This window comes from Pituophis catenifer, unplaced genomic scaffold, assembly GCF_029215685.1.
Source record: "Pituophis catenifer annectens isolate HBS135680 unplaced genomic scaffold, rPitCat1.0.hap2 SCAF_10, whole genome shotgun sequence".
Lineage (NCBI taxonomy): Eukaryota > Metazoa > Chordata > Lepidosauria > Squamata > Colubridae > Pituophis > Pituophis catenifer.
Window position 1 is genome coordinate 25,904,209 of NW_027256890.1, and position 17,586 is coordinate 25,921,794.

Sequence of the window (17,586 nt, forward strand, 5' to 3'; positions counted from 1 at the left end):
CTTTCCTTTCCTTTCCTTTCCTTTCCTTTCCTTTCCTTTCCTTTCCTTTCCTTTCCTTTCCTTCCCCTTCCCCTTCCCCTTCCCCTTTCTTCCCTTCCCTTCCCCTTCCCTTCCCTTCCCTTCCCTTTCTTTCCCTTCCTCCTTTTTTCTTTCTCCTTCTTTCCTTCTGTCTTTCATTCTTTCCCACTTAGGAATGGAAATTCTGCTCCCAGTTGTGGTCGTAAGTCGAGGACCACCTGGGGACAGTCTCCTTCTCTTCCAGGGTACTGATCGCCATGACCAGCCGTAATGACGCTCGAGGGATTTTCTCGCTTCTGAACGAAACCACAGGGGTGGACCTGCTAACCAGCCAGTATCTTCAGGGGCTGGTGAAGCCTGAACAGGATGACACGACCACGCTGGGACACACGGCCCAGAAACTGATCGAAGATTACATCCGAGAAGCAGGAAGCCGATGGCCCAGCTGGAGCGTAAGCGTCCAGCTTTAGGATCGAGTTGAGATACCGTATTTAAAGGAGAATATTTGTAGCTTAGAGTTGAATTATTATTATTATTATTTTTTAATTTGATTTATATGCCGCCCTTCTCCGGAGACTCAGGGCGGCTTACAATGTGCTCAGCAATAGCCTTCATCCTTTTGTATATTTTATACAAAGTCAGCTTATTGCCCCCACAAACTGGGTCCTCATTTTACCTACCTTAGAAAGGATGGAAGGCTGAGTCAACCTTGAGCCTTGGCGAGATTCAAGCCTGCAGTAATTGCAGGCAGCTGTTCTTAATAACAGGGTGCACTAAACCACTGTACTATCAAGACTCTTGGAGTGGAGTCTTCAGTGCTTTCTGAGTTTGGGGGGGTTTTCTTGCAGACCTTTCGTGACCCAACTAAGTAATATCATCAATGCTAGAAAAGAGTGGGAGTTGTGAGGGGCAGGAGGAGGAAGAAGCGGAGGAGGACTGTCACTGTGGGATCCTTGATGCTCTCTGAGCTTAGTTTTCTTGCAGACATTTCATGACCCAACTAGGTAATAACCTTGGTGCTAGAAGGTTTGAGGAGAAAGAGGAGGAGGAGGAGGAGGAGGAGGAGGAGGAGGAGGAGGAGGAGGAGGACTGTGAGGTCCTTGGTGCTCTCTGAGCTTGGTCCCTTTTCTTGTAGACGTTTCATGACCCAACTAAGGAATGTCATCAGTGGTAGGAGGGAATGAGGATTGTGGAGAGGAGGAGGAGGAGGAGGAGGAGGAGGAGGAGGAGGAGGAGGAGGAGGAGGAGGAGAAGGAAGAGGAAAAGGACTGTGAGGTCCTTGGTGCTCTCTGAGCTTGGTCCTTTTCTTGTAGATGTTTCATGACCCAACTAAGGAACGTCATCAGTGGTAGGAGGGGAGTGAGGATTGTGGAGAGGAGGAGGAGGAGGAGGAGGAAGAGGAAGAGGAAGAGGAAGAGGAAGAGGAAGAGGAAAAGGACTGTGAGGTCCTTGGTGCTCTCTGAGCTTGGTCCTTTTCTTGTAGATGTTTCATGACCCAACTAAGGGAACGTCATCAGTGGTAGGAGGGGAGTGAGGATTGTGGAGAGGAGGAGGAGGAGGAGGAGGAAGAGGACTATGAGGTCCTTGGTGCTCTCTGAGCTTGGTGGTTTTCTGGCAGACGTTTCATGGACCCAACTAGGTAGCAGCATCAGTGCTACCGTGGAAGAGAGTTGGATTTGTAGAGAAAAGGAGGAAGAAGAGCAGGAGGAGGACTGTGGGGTCCTTGGTGCTCTCTGAGCTTGGCAGTTTTCTTGAAGACGTTTCATGACCCAACTAGGTAGCAGCATCAGTGCTAGTGCTAATTATGGCTCTTGCAACCCTTTCACCAAGTTTTGGAACACCGACGCGACAACCAGTCGTCTTACTCAGCTTGGTTTTCTTCGCTGGGCTGCTAACGGTCTCTTTTTTTTCACCCACAGATGGGAAGACCGGACTTCGGACATTTGACCGAATCGATGGGAGAACAGCTTCCTTCGCCTCCACCATCTCCTCTTCTACACTCTGCCCGGGACTCCCTTCACAGATTACGGAGACGAAATTGGCCTACGGGACTTGCCGGGACAGGTAAGATCAGCCATCGAGCGGGGGTCAGGTGAGATGGGTTTGTAGGATGCTCAATGATGGAGAGCGGTGGGGGGGGCGGAATATTTTCCACTGGGGGCTTGTACCCGGCAACAAATCCTCTTAATTTCTCCTCCAGCCTGCAACATCCAACATCACACGTATGCAGTGGGACAACTCGGCGACTTACGGATTCTCCAGAGGGGCGCAGCAGCTGGCTGAATCCGTGGCCAGCAACGTCACCGTGCAGGTAAGAAAAAGCTGTAGGAGCGAAGCTAATTTTTCAGGGGGAAAAAAACGACCAAAATTTGGGGCAGGGATTCGGGCCCAACAGGGTAGAAAGCAGGAGTTGTAGTTCTGCCTTAAGGATGAAAGCCAGCTGGGACCAATCACCAGGAGACGGGGAGTTCTAGTCCCTCCTTAAGTATGAAAGTTGATTGGGTGACTTGGAGCCAATGGAGACTTCTAGTCCCATCTTAAGCATGAAAGCCGGCTAGGTGACTTTGGGCCAATCACCAGGAGACTGGGAGTTCTAGTCCCGCCTTAGACATGAAAGCCAGCTGGGTGACTTGGGACAATCACTAGGAGACAGTGAGTTCTAGTCCCGCCTTAACTATGAAAGCCAGTTGGGTGACACTGGCCAATCACCAGGAGATAGGGAGTTCTAGTCCCATTTAGGCATGAAATTGGCTGGCTGACTTTGGGTCAATCACCAGGAGACAGTGAGTTCTAGTCCTGCCTTGGGCATGAAAGCCGGCTGAGTGACCTCGAGCCAGTCCCTCTCTCTTAGCTCTATAATCATAATAATAATCATAATAATAATCATAAAACAGAAAAATATCATCATTGATTGGCGTTGACAAAATCCCCAAAATCGGGTCAATTGCAAAAGGCAGCTTGTCTGGGAAGAGCTTCTAGGTGACACTAGGTGCGAGGAAGCTAGAAAAATATTATAATTTCCCACCCCACCCCCGTTTTTCTTTTCCAGGCGCAGCAGGGCCAGAAGGGGTCCATCCTGACCTTCTTCCAAGAGCTGAGCGAGCTTCGGACCAAGGAACGCTCCCTTCTGCACGGCGACTTCGCCCTGGTGCAAAGTTCGAATCGCTCCGTCTTCTCCTACCTTCGGGTCTGGGACCAGAACAAGCGGTTCTTGGTGGCGCTGAACTTCGGCCCCCAGGAGAGAACCGTCTCCCTCCTTCACCCTCACCTCCCACCCCAAGTCGATGTGGAGCTCAGCACCCATCCCAGCCGGGAGGAGAAGCAGCTGGATTTGAAGGACCTCAAGCTCCTCCCTTCGGAAGGCCTTCTCCTCAGCTTCCCCTACGTGGCCCTCTAGTCGGTCTTCTCCAGATGCTGTCTTGGCCCATTTTCAGGAGCTGCCTCCAGTTCCTCAAGACACTCCAGCCAAGGATGTCTCTTCTGAACTTCTTCTCTCCTTCTTCTCTATCTACCTGTCTTTGTATCTACCCATAGCTCAGCCTTTCTAGACCCCCAGACTCCACTTCCCACAACCAGCTGGCCGGGAGAAAGTCCTTAAGCACCTTAGGGGCTGAAGTTGGCCAAGGTCACCTCTGTTCCATGAACATTCCTGGACCTGCTGATATTTCTCCCCCCCCCCTAAAAATGTGATATTAGCAGGTCATCTCTGAGACAGAGGGAGACGTTGAGCCTCCATTCTCTCGAGCTGGAGGGGATGATGGGGCTTCAATGAAACGATGGGCTACAGTATAGCAATGCTTCTCCATCTTGGCCAACTCTGAAGACGGGTGGACTTCAACTCCCAGAATTCCCCAGCCGGAAGTTGCCATGGTTGAAATGCTCTAATCCCAGAGTGAAACCTTCGTGTCGGTCTGGTGCTAACACACACTAACACAAAAACACACACACAAAAACACACACATCCACACATCTCCATCCCATTTTGAGTTGTGGTTCTGCAGTTTTCAGTTCTAGAATCTTTTCCTGATCTCTATTAGGAATTTTGTCCCGTCAGGTGCCTGGCCCCCTCGAAGATAATTCTGTCAGCCGAATTAAGCCTAACCAACTTTCCTGCGTTTTGCTGTGGAACAAGTTTTAATAAATGTCTCTCTCCGCTTTCAGACTCATCTGGTTTCTGTTGAGTAGGGTGGAATCTAAGGATACGTGTCCGTCGTTTTAAATCCCTTTGTGGTTTGGGTTCAGGTCATATCTGGGGGAAGGAAGAGAACCACTATATTTTCTTTCCTTCCTTCCTTCCTTCCTTCCCCCCTCTCTCCCCTTCCCGTCCCTTCCTCCTTCCTCCCTCCCTCCCCTCCCCTTCCTGTCCCTTCCTTCTTTCCTCCCTCCCTCCCCTTCTTGTCTCTTCCTTCTTTCCTCCCTTCCCTCCCTCCCCTCCCTTCCCTTCTTTCCTTCCTCCCTCCCTCCCTTCCTTCCCTCCCTTTCTCCCTTCCCTCCCTCCCTCCCTCCCTCCTTCCTTCCTTCCTTCCTCCCTCCCCTCCCCCGTCCTTTCCTTCCTTCCTCCCTCCCTCCTTCCTCCCCTCCTTTCTCCTTCCTTCCTCCCTCCCTTTCTTCCTCCCCTTTCCTTCCTTCCTTCCTCCCTTCCCTCCCTCCTCCCTTTCTTCCCTCCCTTTCTCCCTCCCCTCCCCTCCCCTTCCCCTTCCTTCCTTCCTTCTTTCCTCCCTCCCTCCCTCATTCCTCCCTTCCCATCCCTTGCTCCCTTCCCTTCCTTCCTCCCTCCCTCCCTCCGTCCCCTTCTTCCTCCCTTCCCTCCCCCCTCCCTTCCTTCTTAACAAGGATTATGGGTATGGTGCTGCAACGGATAAATATATACAGTATATGTGTTCAGCCATGTGGATCCTAATATTAATCTGCTTTGAAGTAGGTATTTTTTAGATCAGCACCTTCCCAGAAGGCTCTGGATTTGCAACAGATGGGAGTTGTAGTCCGATATATACTCCCATAAATCTCACACCTTGAAATAGTGCAGTATTTCTCAACTTTTCATTTTTTTTTTTTAAATCAAGTTTTATTAGGCTTTTTTCCCCCCTAACACTCACCCACATATTTTATGAAACAGAGTATTGACCATATCGTATCACACCATATACAACTTGTCATATCCAAATATATTTTACTTAGTTACAATTTCTGCCAAAGTGTTCTTTTTCCATATTTTTAAATCAAATCTTAATATTGCTATTCTTGTTTCTAAAGAAGATACTGATTATAGAAACAAGAACATTTCTCAACTTTTCAATCATAAGCGGAGTGGACTTCAACTCCCAGAATCCCCCAGCCCGCATGCATGCTGGATGGGGAATTCTGGGAGTTGAAGTCCACCCCTCTTAATGACTGAGGTTGTGAAACCGCTGCTCTGGTTTCATTCATTCTCAGTTTGCATAAACTAATACTTCAATGGCTATTTTAAATACTTAAGTTGAATTATTGCTAAGCATTTAAAACAAAATTCCCCAACAGAGAGAGGAGTATTATTGGCTGGCTGTCTTCTTTTATTAGAGTGTAAAAACAGTGTTTTGCAATTTTTAATATAAATTCTCCCAAGTGGCTTGGGGAATTCTGGGAGATGAAGTCTACCACCTTAAATATGCTCCTCCCCTTTAATAACCACAGGGTTTCTTTGGGTGGCTTCCCCTTTAAATCTCCCTCTCTTTATTGACAGCCGACAGTATTTCCTTCCGGGTCAGACTTCCTCCTCCTCTTCAGTCCGCCCCCTCTTTTTTTTTTTTTTTTGTTCTGTTGTGACGGCTTCTCCTTTAAGCAGCCCCCTCGACGCAATGCAGGGGAGGCTGAACCAATGGGGGCACGCACAGCGGGCCACGTGAGGGTAAGAGAAGGGGAGGCGGAGCTATAAGGACAAGAGCCCGGATGTGAGACGGAGAGGGGGGCGGCGCCAATGCAGCCCGGCTTTGCACTCCGGGACTCGTTTGGCGGAGCGATCTGCTGGCGCGTGGTGAGGCGGCCGAGCAACGGTCGCCGCCTGCCGTTGGGAGATCGCCAGAGCGCATGCGCAGAGAAACAAGCGGCACCGGCGGCGGCGGCGGCACCTCAGCCCGCAGCGGAGGAAGACGGGCGGGATCCCAAAGCTGAGAGGACGCGGCGCTGCTCCCTCGTCCGGTCACCATGGTGAGGGGGGGGGACAATTTTATTTGGGGGGGGGTTGCAGCGTGAATAACCCTGCGCGTGATACCCAGAAGGGGCGGGGCAGGAAAGGGGAGGGGCCGTATTTGGAGAGGGGGTCTCCTGAAGAGCATCTAGCCCACCCCCAATCTGGGGGATATACATGTAGAGCCCCCCCCCCTTCAACAAGAGGGGCGTCATGGACCCCCCTTCAAGACAATAGAGGGGGCTTTGACCTGGGGGGGAATGGAACCCCGCCCTTTCTGAAGTGGGGGGGCTAGGAGTCTCGGGGGGGGGCTGTGAGGAAGGAAAGGTCAGCAGCACAGGAGGTGAGGGGCGGAGCTATGGGAGACCCCGCCCACTTGGGAATTGAGGGGGGGCTGTGAGGAGAGGGGAGGTCAGCACCACAGGAGGGGAGGGGCGGAGCTATGGGAGACCCCGCCCACTTAGGAATTGAGGGGGGCTGTGAGGAGAGGGGAGGTCAGTACTACAGGAGGGGAGGGGAGGAGCTATGGGAGACCCTGCCCCCTTGGGAATTGAGGGGGGGAGCTGGGAGGGGGCTAAGAAGGGAGGGAGGGGTTTCAGATGGAAAAACCCTCCCCCCACCCAATTTTTTACCCAGTTAGTGTGAACTTTTAAGGGGTTTTTGCATGCAAAAGTGGGAGAAATGCAAAGGCAAGTTATGGGGGGGAGTGGGGGAGGAGAAAGGAATTTTCTGGGTGTTTTTGTCTGGTTATTTCAGGATTTGACATGTAGTCCTCGACTTACGACCGCCACTGAGCCCAACATTTAGGTCGCTAAGTGAAACATTTGAGGGGTGTTTTTTTGGGGGGGGGAGGGGGGCATTTTATGACTTTGCTTGCCACCCTCGTTAAGCGAATCGATGCCGTCGTTAAGTTTAGCAGCTCGGTTTGTTAAATGAATCTTGGCTTCCCCCATGGACTTGGCTTGTCACCCAAGGGGGATCGATCACGTGACTCCCAGGACACGGCAACCGTCATAAATATGAGTCAGCTGCCGAGTGTCTAGGATTCTGTTCACCTGACTGGGGAGCCTACAATAATAATTGTAACTATTGTCATTGTAGGCTTATACACAGTATACCCATATAATGAAATTCACATAACACCCAAAGACCAGGTCCAACACACATAACAATCCCCAAACACACACATTCAAGGGTCGTAAGTGTGAGAAACGTCATAAGTCCCTTTTTTCCCCAGTGCCGTTGTAACTTTGAATGGTCACTAAGCGAACTGTAAACTGTAAAGCGAGAACTACCTGTAAATTGATTATATATATAATCAATTTACAGGTAGTTCTTGACTTACAACAGATCATTTAGTGACCGGAATTACAAATGGCATTGCAGAAAGTGACTTACGACTGTGTTTCACGCTTACGACCAGTGAGACGTCTCAGTGGTCACAGGATCAGAATTCACACGCTTGGCAACTAGCTCACATTTATGACCTCTGCGCCATCTTGGAACCCATCGCTAAGCGTCCAAATGGCCCTGGGGAATGGTGTCGCTTTTTGCAGTGCCGTTGTAACTTTGAACGGTCACTCCACGGACTGTTGTAAGTCGAGGACTACCTGTATACTTATAAGAAGGAAGCTGGCATGATTAGAAGGGGAGTCTTGACTTTTTATTTTCTTGTTAACTTTCGCAGGCTGACCAACTGACCGAGGAGCAGATTGCAGGTAAGAATTTGAATAGTTGCAGAATTGATTTGGAGAGCTGGAAAAACAGACCTCCAACCAGATTCCTTGGAAACTCAACTGTCTACTTCTACTATTTTTCTGTCATCTACTATCTATCTTACCTATCTTCTATCATCTTAACTATCCATCCATCTATCTTAACTATCATTTATCTTTAACTATCTTCTATCATGTATCTATCTTCTATCATCTATATCTAGTATCTATCATCTACCTTCCTACCTACCTACCTCATTTGCTCTGTTAAAAGTTTGGATAGAGGGGGCGAATTTGGATCTGACCTCTCCCTCCGGCCTGTTCCTTTCAGAGTTCAAGGAAGCCTTCTCCCTCTTCGACAAAGACGGCGATGGCACCATCACCACCAAGGAGCTGGGCACCGTGATGCGCTCCCTGGGTCAGAACCCCACCGAGGCAGAGTTGCAAGACATGATCAACGAAGTGGATGCAGATGGTGAGCAGGGCCCTTAACTGGACGGTGGTTGGGAGGCTGTTTGGGGAGAAGAACAGAAGACCAGAGTTGGAACGGACCTTGGAGGTCTTCTACCCCATGCTCAAGCAGAAGACCCTATATTATTATATTATATTATTTCAGACAAATGGCTGTCCAATCTCTTCTTGAAAACCTCCAGTGTTGGATCAATGTCCGGAGGCAAACTGTTCTACTGATTAATTGTTCTCACTGTCAGGAAATTTCTCCTTAGTTCTAAATTGCTCCTCTCCTAGATTAGTTTCCACCCGTTGCTTCTTGTCCTGCTTTCAGGTGCTTTGGAGAATAGCTTGACTCCCTCTTCTTTGGGGCAGCCCCTGAGATATTGGAAGACTGCTATCATCTCTCCCCTAGTCCTTCTTTTCATTAAACTAGCCATGCCCAGTTCCTGCAATCGTTCTTCATATATTTTAGCCTCCAGTCCCTTAATCCTCTTTGTTGGTCTTCTCTGCATCCTTCCCACAGTCCCAACATCTTTTTTATATGGTGGCAATCAAAACTGGATACACTATTCCAAATGTGGCCTCACCAAGGCATCTTAGAGTGGTTTTAACCCTTCATGTGATCTTGATTCTGTCCCTCTATTAATGCAGCCTATGACTGTGTTGGCTTTTTTGGCAGTTGCACTACACTGTTGGCTTATATTTAAGTGATTGTCCACTAGGACTAGAGAGATAAGGGGCTAAAGTAGGCCGTGCCTTGATTTTTCCAGAGTTTCAGCTTGGGGGGGGGGGGATCTAAATTTCTTTGGTGGAGAATCTAGCATTATGTGCGCGCATTCTTGTGATTAGGTAGCAAAGAGCTGTGTTTATTTTATTTTTTTTAGTCAGTTGATCTGACTGATCCTTTCCCCAGGCAATGGCACAATCGATTTCCCAGAATTCCTCACTATGATGGCCCGGAAAATGAAAGACACAGACAGTGAAGAAGAGATCCGTGAGGCCTTCCGAGTTTTTGACAAGGTGAGTTTGTTTAATTTTGGGGGGGGGCAGGGGGGGATGGACAACATGACGACTTCGGGTAGCCCTCGAGTTACGACCACAACCAAATTTACTTTGCTGGAAACATTTGTGAAGTGAGTTTTGCCCATTTTTACGACTTTTCTTGCCACCGTTGTTAAGCAAATCGTTGCGTTCGTTAAGTGAGTTGCGCAGTTGTGAAGTGAATCTGCCTTCCCCATTGACTTTGCTCGTCAGAAAGCCGCAAAAAGGGATCGCGTGACATACACACACACCCCCGGGGACAACCGCGACCGTCATAAATATGAGCCAGTTGCCAAGTCTCTGAATTTTGATCATGTGACCCCAGAAACACTGTAATGGTCGTAAGTGCAAGAAAGTCACTTTTTTCAGTGCCGCTGTGACTTTGAACGAACACTAAATGAACGGTTGTAAGTTCGAGGCCTACCTCTGTCTCATTTGTCCCTCCTTCCTTCTCTCTCCAGGATGGCAATGGGTACATTAGCGCAGCCGAGCTGCGCCATGTGATGACCAATCTGGGCGAGAAGCTGACGGACGAGGAGGTGGATGAAATGATCCGAGAAGCAGATATAGACGGGGACGGGCAAGTCAATTACGAAGGTAAGGGGCCAAAGGTCCTTGGGCACCCTCGGGGGTCGAAGGTGAGTGGCTGGAGAACCCGCCGTCTCGCGCAGGTGGCATTTATTCCAAGGAAACGGTTTAGCGTTATTATTATTTTCTCCTACTTGGCAAGCAGAGCTCGAGAACACTAAGGACTAGAAACGGGTGAAAGAAAGAGAGGTTCAGGGCTATCCAAGGGACTTGCCTGTCCCTCTTTAGACACCGAGCTGCCTCTCTTTCTTCACTGTCCCTACAGGACAGCTTTGGTCCGAAGCCCCACCGGTGACGGTTCGTCTGGCTGGATTTTGCCAAGCTTGTCGGAGCCTGACATTTTCCCAGCCAGTACCCGCCGCGTCGCTTCCGGATTCTCCTTGGCTGGGGAATTCTGGGAGTTGGAATCCACCCTTCTTCAGAGTGGCCATGGTTCAGAGACAGTGATTAACAGAGTTGGAAGGGACCTTGTAGGTCGTCTAGTCCAACACCCCCCCCCCCCCAGCATATCCTACACAATAATTTCAGGGCCAATTTTTAACCTTTATCTGCATCTTTTGCTAATGAGGACGCCCTGTCTGTCAAGGTGGCCAGGGAATTCTGGGAGTTGGAGTCCACCCTTCTTCAAAGTCGCCGAGGGTTGAGAGACACTGATCTATAGTAATTTCAGGGCCAGTTTTAAAATCTTTTAACTGCATCTTTTGCTAATGAGTATCCCGTGTCTTGTCAAGATGGCCAGGGAATTGTGGGAGTTGGAGTCCACCCTTCTTCAAAGTGGCCGAGGGTTGAGAGACGGGTGGGATTCAACTGGTTCGGACTGGAACCGGTAGCTCCAACAATCAGCTGAGAGTGAACCGGTTGGTTCCGACAATCAGCTGAGAGCGAACCGGTTGGCTCCGACAATCAGCTGAGAGCGAACCGGTTGGCTCCGATGATCAGCTGAGAGCGAACCAGTTGGCTCCAACGATCGGCTGGGCCCGCCTGCCGGCCTGTCCCTGCACTATACCAACCTATATTTCTGTTGAGCGGATTGCCGCGCCTCAGCTGTTTTACTCACTGGGGCTGCAGTAGAAGGTAAGTTTTAGAGGTGTTTTCAAACGCACTGCGCACGCAGGCGGAGTGCATTTGAAAGCGCATGCTTCAGTGAACCAGCTGTTACACCGGTTGAATCCCACCACTGTTGAGAGACACAGATCTCTAACTGTATGTTCTCCGAACAATTGCTCGTCGAAACAGATTCATTAACGGGTGGGTGGGGGTGTTACCTTTCGGCGGCCCCTTCCTCGGAAAACCCCTGACGCCCTTCTCCATCCTCTCTCCTTGCTCCGTAGAGTTTGTACAGATGATGACCGCCAAATAAGACAAGCCGCTGCCTCTCTCCCTCCCCCTCGCCCCGCCCGCCCCCCACCCCCCCCGCCCTTTCAGGATGGAAGGATGGCCTGCTTCCCGCTGGGATCTTATCCAGCCCCACCTGTCTTTTGTCTGTGTACAACTCATGCCCCATTGACGCTTTTAGCAGTTTGTGGCTGTTCCCTGCTCTGCCCCTCCCTTTGCCCGCCCTCCTCCTGCCCCCCCGGGGTGGGTGCGGTGGTGGCCGGGGACGGTGCCTCGAAGCCCTTGTGGAGAGCGATGGGGCTGGAATATGGGACACCTTTGGACAAGAGGTGGGTAGGAAGGTGAGGCCGCCCCCTCTCCCCCCTGGCTCAACCCCTTGCCTTGCAACCCACGGTTTTCCCCCTCCCCCCCCCCCCCCCCCGCATTCATGGACTGTCGTCGTATGCGGCCTCCTTGCATACTTCCGCCATCGGACCGTTGTCTTCCTAGGACTATCTGCATATCTTGGATATATTGTAATTGTTAACCTAATCAATAACCATCCTCTCCACTCCCCCCTTACCCCTCCATAGCTTCAGGGAATGCTTCTGTTCCATTCCAGTTGATGTAAAGGTTTCTTTTTATTATTATTTCTTCTTCTTCTTCTTTTTTTTTTCTTCTTCTCCGTTCTTCTTTTAAATAAACTTTTGTGTTTCAAATCCGATGGAGCCAATCTGCTTATGTAAAAATCAGGCCCTGAAGCCGTGCTGCTTTTGGGGGACGGGGGGGGGGCTCCAAAAATTTTAACAAGGGGGTCTCTGCCTGGTTGCTGGGTGGGCGTGGCCAGGGTGGGTGTGACCTACACCACGGGGGGGGGAGGGATTTTTTTGCCCTCCCCAGGCTCCGGAGGCTTTTCTTGAGCATCTGGGAGGGTGAAAACAGCCTCCCCAGGCTCCAGAGGCCCTCTGGAGGCCGGAAACGGGCCCATTTCCAGCCTTCTCGAACTTCCGGCAGGCCTGTTTTTCACCCTCCCCGAGCCTCAGTGCACGCCCTGCACTTACCTGCATCAAAACGGGCCATATGGGGAGGGGAGGGGTAGGCGGGGCCAGCCAGGAGTGGGATTTGTGGATTCTCCAAACAGCACAGAATTTTAGCTAGAGGTTCTTCCAAACCCCTGCGAGCCCTCCCCCCCTCCATAGCCCACTCCTGGGTTTGGGATAAAGGAGTTTATATTTTGCAGCAGATGAGAAACCCGTGTTCTTAATGGCCTCTTCCCACTTAAAAGATTCCATTTTCACCACAAGATTCCTTGAAAGGGCCATTCCTGGTTTTTCCTTTGGATCTACCAGCTCCCAGATCAGGAAAACCGTGCATTTTTCAGCCAGCCATATCCATCCTTTTGGCAGCGATGGGAATGACAGCCCCACTGAAGGAGGTCACTTAAAAAGGAAGGATTTTAATTTCTCCTAAATTGCAGAGTTAAGGGAATGAAAAACCAGCTCTGGTGATTTGTTTGGGAAGATTGGGAGGGGGGAGAGAGAGAGAGAGAGTATACTATTGATATAACTAGTCAAGCTTTGAGATTCCATCAAAAGAAAATTCAAAGCGAATGGATAAATTTGTGGATTTCAGCATTGGGAAGACCCCAAAGTTAGGTGTTAGTGTATTTCACTAGCCCTCTAAATTTCCAGAGAATGTAGTAACGGACTGTATGTCCAGTGCCATGAAAGAATTGACCTTGTGATATTTCAGGTTTATATGAATACATTTGTCATGTGTATACACACACATACACACACACACAGTAGAACCAATAGAAGAGAATATTTGTAGCTCAGGATTGAACGATGGGGTCCTGGACGCGCTCTCAGCTTGGTTGTTTTCTTGCCGACGTTTCACGACCCAACTAGGTAACATGATCAGTGTGACAGGATGGGGTGGGGCTAGCTCATTTTATAGGCTCAGTTCAAACCCTCAGCTCCATACAGGGGTGAAATGCTCTGAAGCCTACTACTGGTTCACTTCGCTCGCGTGCACAAAGAAGCCTTTTCTGAGTCTGCAAAGGTAAGTACAACAGTGAGGAGGCGGGAAACAGCTGTGCCGTGCAATTTAGATTCCCTAGAAAGCAGGATTACCTGCGCAAATATAAATCACACATTGTCACACAGCTGATCCTCGGAACTTTTTTTTTAAACTTTTTAAAGGATTTTTTACTACTGGTTCCAGCAAACCGGTAGTAAAAAAAAATGCCTAAGATGGAAAAAAAAAAAAAAGTTCCGACGATCAGCTGTGTAACAATCAGCTGTGCCATGCAATTGTTGGAACTTTTTTTTTTTTTTAGCATTTTTATTACTACCGGTTCCAGCAAACCGGTAGCATTTGTTACAACCGCTTCGAGCGAACGGGCCCGAACCGGTACCATTTCACCCCTGGCTCCATACCTTCTCTTCTAGTGGTACCACACAGGAGTATCAAAGGCTTTGAAAAGCACACAATTGGGAGAAAAGTGCATTTGGGCACACCTACCAGGGAACGGCTGCACGAACGCCTATAAAACGAGAGCAGTCACCCCACTTCCTTCTAGTCCTGATGACGTTACCTAATTGGGTCATGAAACGTCTGCAAACAAAAAACCCCACAGCCAAGCTCACACCACATAAAAACCACAGAGCCGAATATTTCCGAATTTGTTCCATCGAGCCAAACCCGACCAATGCTTTTTGGTCTTTGGAATGAAACCTTTTCTGCGGACAAAAAATTGCCCGAAAGGAATCCGAGAAAAAGCGCTTTGGCTTCAGAGGCGATTTTTATTTTCAAATAAAAAATGCACATGGTTTGGTTGAGTGGGCTGGGACCTCCCCCCCTCCCCCCTTGAGTCTTGTGCTACTGAAAAGAAGGATGTTAAAAGGACGCCCTCCACTCACTCGTCTCCTCCTTGGCACCGAGCGGAGGGCCTATGGCAGTTAAGACATACACACGTATGTACAGACGCACGCGCGCACATGGATGTCCCTTGCCCCCATGGCAGGAGGAGAGTTTTAGCTCCCCGCGGGGAAACAGCTATCAAGTGCAAACGAATGGAAGGAGGAAAACAGCTGGCCAAACCGTTGAGAAGGACTACTACAGTTAGTCCTCGACTTAACGGCCACGACTGAGCCCAACATTTTGGTCGCTAAGTGAGACCCAAGCGAGCTTTGCCCCGTTTTTACGACCTTGCCACTGTCGTTAAGGGAATCGCCGCAGTTGGATAAGTTAGTAAGCGAAATCTGGCTTCCCCGTAGACAATGCGGGTCACGAAACGGGAAATCGCGTGACCCCTTGGGACACCGCAACGGTCGTAAGTCCGAACCAGTTTGCCAAAGCGTCTGGATTTTGACCCACGTGCTCATTGGGGATGCAACCGTCGTTATGTGTGAAAAAGGGTCACCAGTTACTTTTTTCACAGCTGTTCTAACTTCGGTCACTAAATGAACTCAGGTAAGTCGAGGACTACCTGTATTTTAAACAGGCTTAGTAATGGGGCAAAATTAGCATACTGTCACTTTCTCAAGGAAAAAGAGATTTTTCTTTTATATATATATATATATATATATATATATATATAGGTGCAGAAAATGCCTTGTTAAGTCGCCTGCGTTTCCTCCCAACCTATCGCGTCCAGTTCACACGATGCTGGTTAAAGATGGCTTAAGGGAGAGCCAGGTTCAGGAATTCCTCCCTAAATCTCCCCGGATGTTGAAGCCAAGTGTTTTATTTATTATTTTTTTTGTGCAGGGAGAAAAATGAATGGCGCCTTCCACTCCCTGCCCAATATTGTGATTTTTAAAGCATCCGCTCGCTTCATCCTCCTCCTTCGTAGACCAGGACAAATAGATTTATGAGGCACTTCCAATTCCATCTATGAAGAACAATACCTGCCACGTCCCATTGCAGAAGTTAGAAAAGTTCTAGAGCAGTAGTTCTCAACCTGTGATCCACGGATCCCTGGAGGATCGCAAAGACTTGGAAAAAATACACCGATTTCAATCTTAAGTCTTGGAGTCCGTGGCCATGGTCCGTGGCCACAAAAGATATTTAAAGGGAATCCGTGGAGCGGAAAATAGTAAGAACCTAGAGCAACATTACTCACCCTTGCTAGCTTTACGTCTGGGTAGGCTTCAACTCCCAGAATTCCCTAGCCAGTAACAACAACCCAACGTTGCCTGGGGGAATTCTGGGAATCGAAGTCCCATCCCGCCTTAAAATCCGCCGAGGCTGAGAAACACTGATTTAGCAATCTGCAGCGGCGTCCTCGACAGAAACGCAAATTTTCCCAAAGTTTTTCTCTCTCTAAAGTGCCCTATCGCTATCCTATTAACGGTATAAAAATTTATCAAGTTTTAAACGGTGGCAGATGCTGGTTCTTAATTTAAGGGAACTCCAAATGCTTCAAGTAGCAATAAACTTCCCATTTCATGTGGATTAAACTGGCAGCCTTGGTGGGGGTAATACTGAACCCGTTCTTATTTTTCCCATGCTTACGTTTTCTCCATTTCCTCCCTCGTTCCCCAAATCGCAATAGGTTGCTAATTGCACTTCCCTTTAAAATCCCTGTCTCACTCGCTTTCTCTTTCCTTCCTTTTCTCAGGCCCTTTTTGTCTTCATGCTGTTTTTGTGTGCAATTATATATATATATATTTGGTGTCTCCGATTCAAGAATGGGAAAAAACCCACTCTCATTCATACCCCTTTACAATCTCTCCCCCCCCCCCCCAATTTACAGCTACGGTCGTTCCCCATCAAAATATTCCTTAAACGTGCTACCGCCTGTTCTTAAAAAAAATATAATAATAATAATAATAATAACCTTATCAAATCCCCAGTCAGAAATTCAGCAACTCAACACTCCTGACTTTCCTGAAAAGCTCCATTTCCCCCCCCCCTACATAAAATACATAGTCCTCAAAACGCTTTAGGCAACATATCTTAAGTTTCCAAAAATCTGTGCAATAAGTTTCTCTTCGAGACACCAAGACATACCCACGTTTATAGAGAATAAAAATTCAAACAGGACTGGGTTTTGTTTTGTTTTTTGCCCCGGTTAGCTTAAGCTAGTGATGGCAAACCTTTTCGGCACCGAGCGCCCAAATCGGAACGTGTGTGCATGGGCACCCGCCGGAGCACCGGAAACCCGAACACCAACTGGCCGGCACGTGCAGGCCTGTTTTTTGACCCGGTTTTTTTTGGGCCATTTTCCGGCCCTGAAAACAGCCCACGAAACAGCCCAAAAACGGCTGAAAACAGCCCGAAAAAAACACCGGAAAACAGCTGGAAAAATGCCCCCAAAACGGCCTGTTTTTTTGGCTGTTTTTCAGGCCATTTTTGGGCCATCTTCAGGCCATTTTTTGTCCCTGAAAATGGCCCATGAAACAGCCCCAAAATGGCTGAAAATGGCCCGAAAAACAGCCTGACAATGGCCTGAAAAATGCCCCAAAAACGGGCTGTTTTCAGGCCATTTTCAGGGCCAAAAAAAAACTGAAAATGCCCCGAAAATGGTCTGGTTTTTTGGGCCATTTTCAGGCCATTTTTCGGTCCTGAAAACGGCCCCAGAAATGGCCTGAAAATAGCCCCCAAAACAGCCCAAAAACAGCCCGAAAAATGCCCCCAAAACAGGCTGTTTTCAGGCCATTTTCAGGGCCAAAAATGGTCTGAAAAAGGCCCGAAAACTATCTGTTTTTTGGCTGTTTTTCAAGCCATTTTCAGGCTGTTTTTCGGGCCGTTTTCAGCGCTCCAGCACTGGTGAAGAGCAGCTGGTGACGCTGTGTGTGCCCACCGAGAGGACTGAGTGTGCCACCTCTGGCACATGTGCCATAGGATTGCCATCACGGGTTTAAGCAATGGGGAAATAAAAAAAAAAAAAAGACAATTAATACTGCTGTAGGAAAATTGGCGAGGGGTTTAAAGAGAAGCCCCTCTTGTATTGAGTACAACTTTCAAACGCTGATAATAAATCCACCTCTTAAGAATTCAGCGTCTTTGATTTCATTAAATTAAAGGAGGAGTAGAATTCAGTGGAGGGTTTTTATTTTTAATGTGTTTCTTCCTATAAATAAGGGTTTAAATAAAAATTTAATCTCGGTAAGCAAAGCTGGTGGATAGAATTCTTCTTAATTGATGCGATGCTCTCTTTTTTTCCTGTTTCTATATTTCCAATGTTTTTTTTTAAAAAAATCTATTGAACTGGGACAAAAGCTGAGCTTCTATCCAATCTCTCGCACGCACACAAAATTCTAACTGTGAAAGACGCTGCTTTGC

At 48.6% G+C, this 17,586-nt stretch overlaps 2 protein-coding genes across 2 annotated transcripts in view; both read left to right on the plus strand.

Moving 5' to 3' along the window:
* The window catches only part of SLC3A2 (solute carrier family 3 member 2), a 15,527-nt gene extending 11,354 nt beyond the window's left edge, over nucleotides 1-4,173 (plus strand). Inside the window, 5 exon segments of the mRNA XM_070950328.1 lie at nucleotides 263-470; nucleotides 1,938-1,988; nucleotides 1,990-2,082; nucleotides 2,219-2,329; nucleotides 3,068-4,173. Coding sequence (XP_070806429.1) covers nucleotides 263-470; nucleotides 1,938-1,988; nucleotides 1,990-2,082; nucleotides 2,219-2,329; nucleotides 3,068-3,415 — 811 coding nt within the window. The 3' untranslated portion in view covers nucleotides 3,416-4,173.
* Nucleotides 4,174-6,068: 1,895 nt separating this feature from the next.
* On the plus strand, nucleotides 6,069-12,011 carry LOC139321684 (calmodulin-1). The gene is made up of 6 exons (XM_070950492.1): nucleotides 6,069-6,201; nucleotides 7,869-7,899; nucleotides 8,228-8,371; nucleotides 9,263-9,369; nucleotides 9,852-9,987; nucleotides 11,310-12,011. The coding sequence occupies exons 1-6, from the start codon at nucleotides 6,199-6,201 to the stop codon at nucleotides 11,336-11,338; spliced, it is 450 nt and encodes a 149-aa protein (XP_070806593.1). The 5' UTR covers nucleotides 6,069-6,198; the 3' UTR covers nucleotides 11,339-12,011.
* Nucleotides 12,012-17,586: the final 5,575 nt, after the last annotated feature.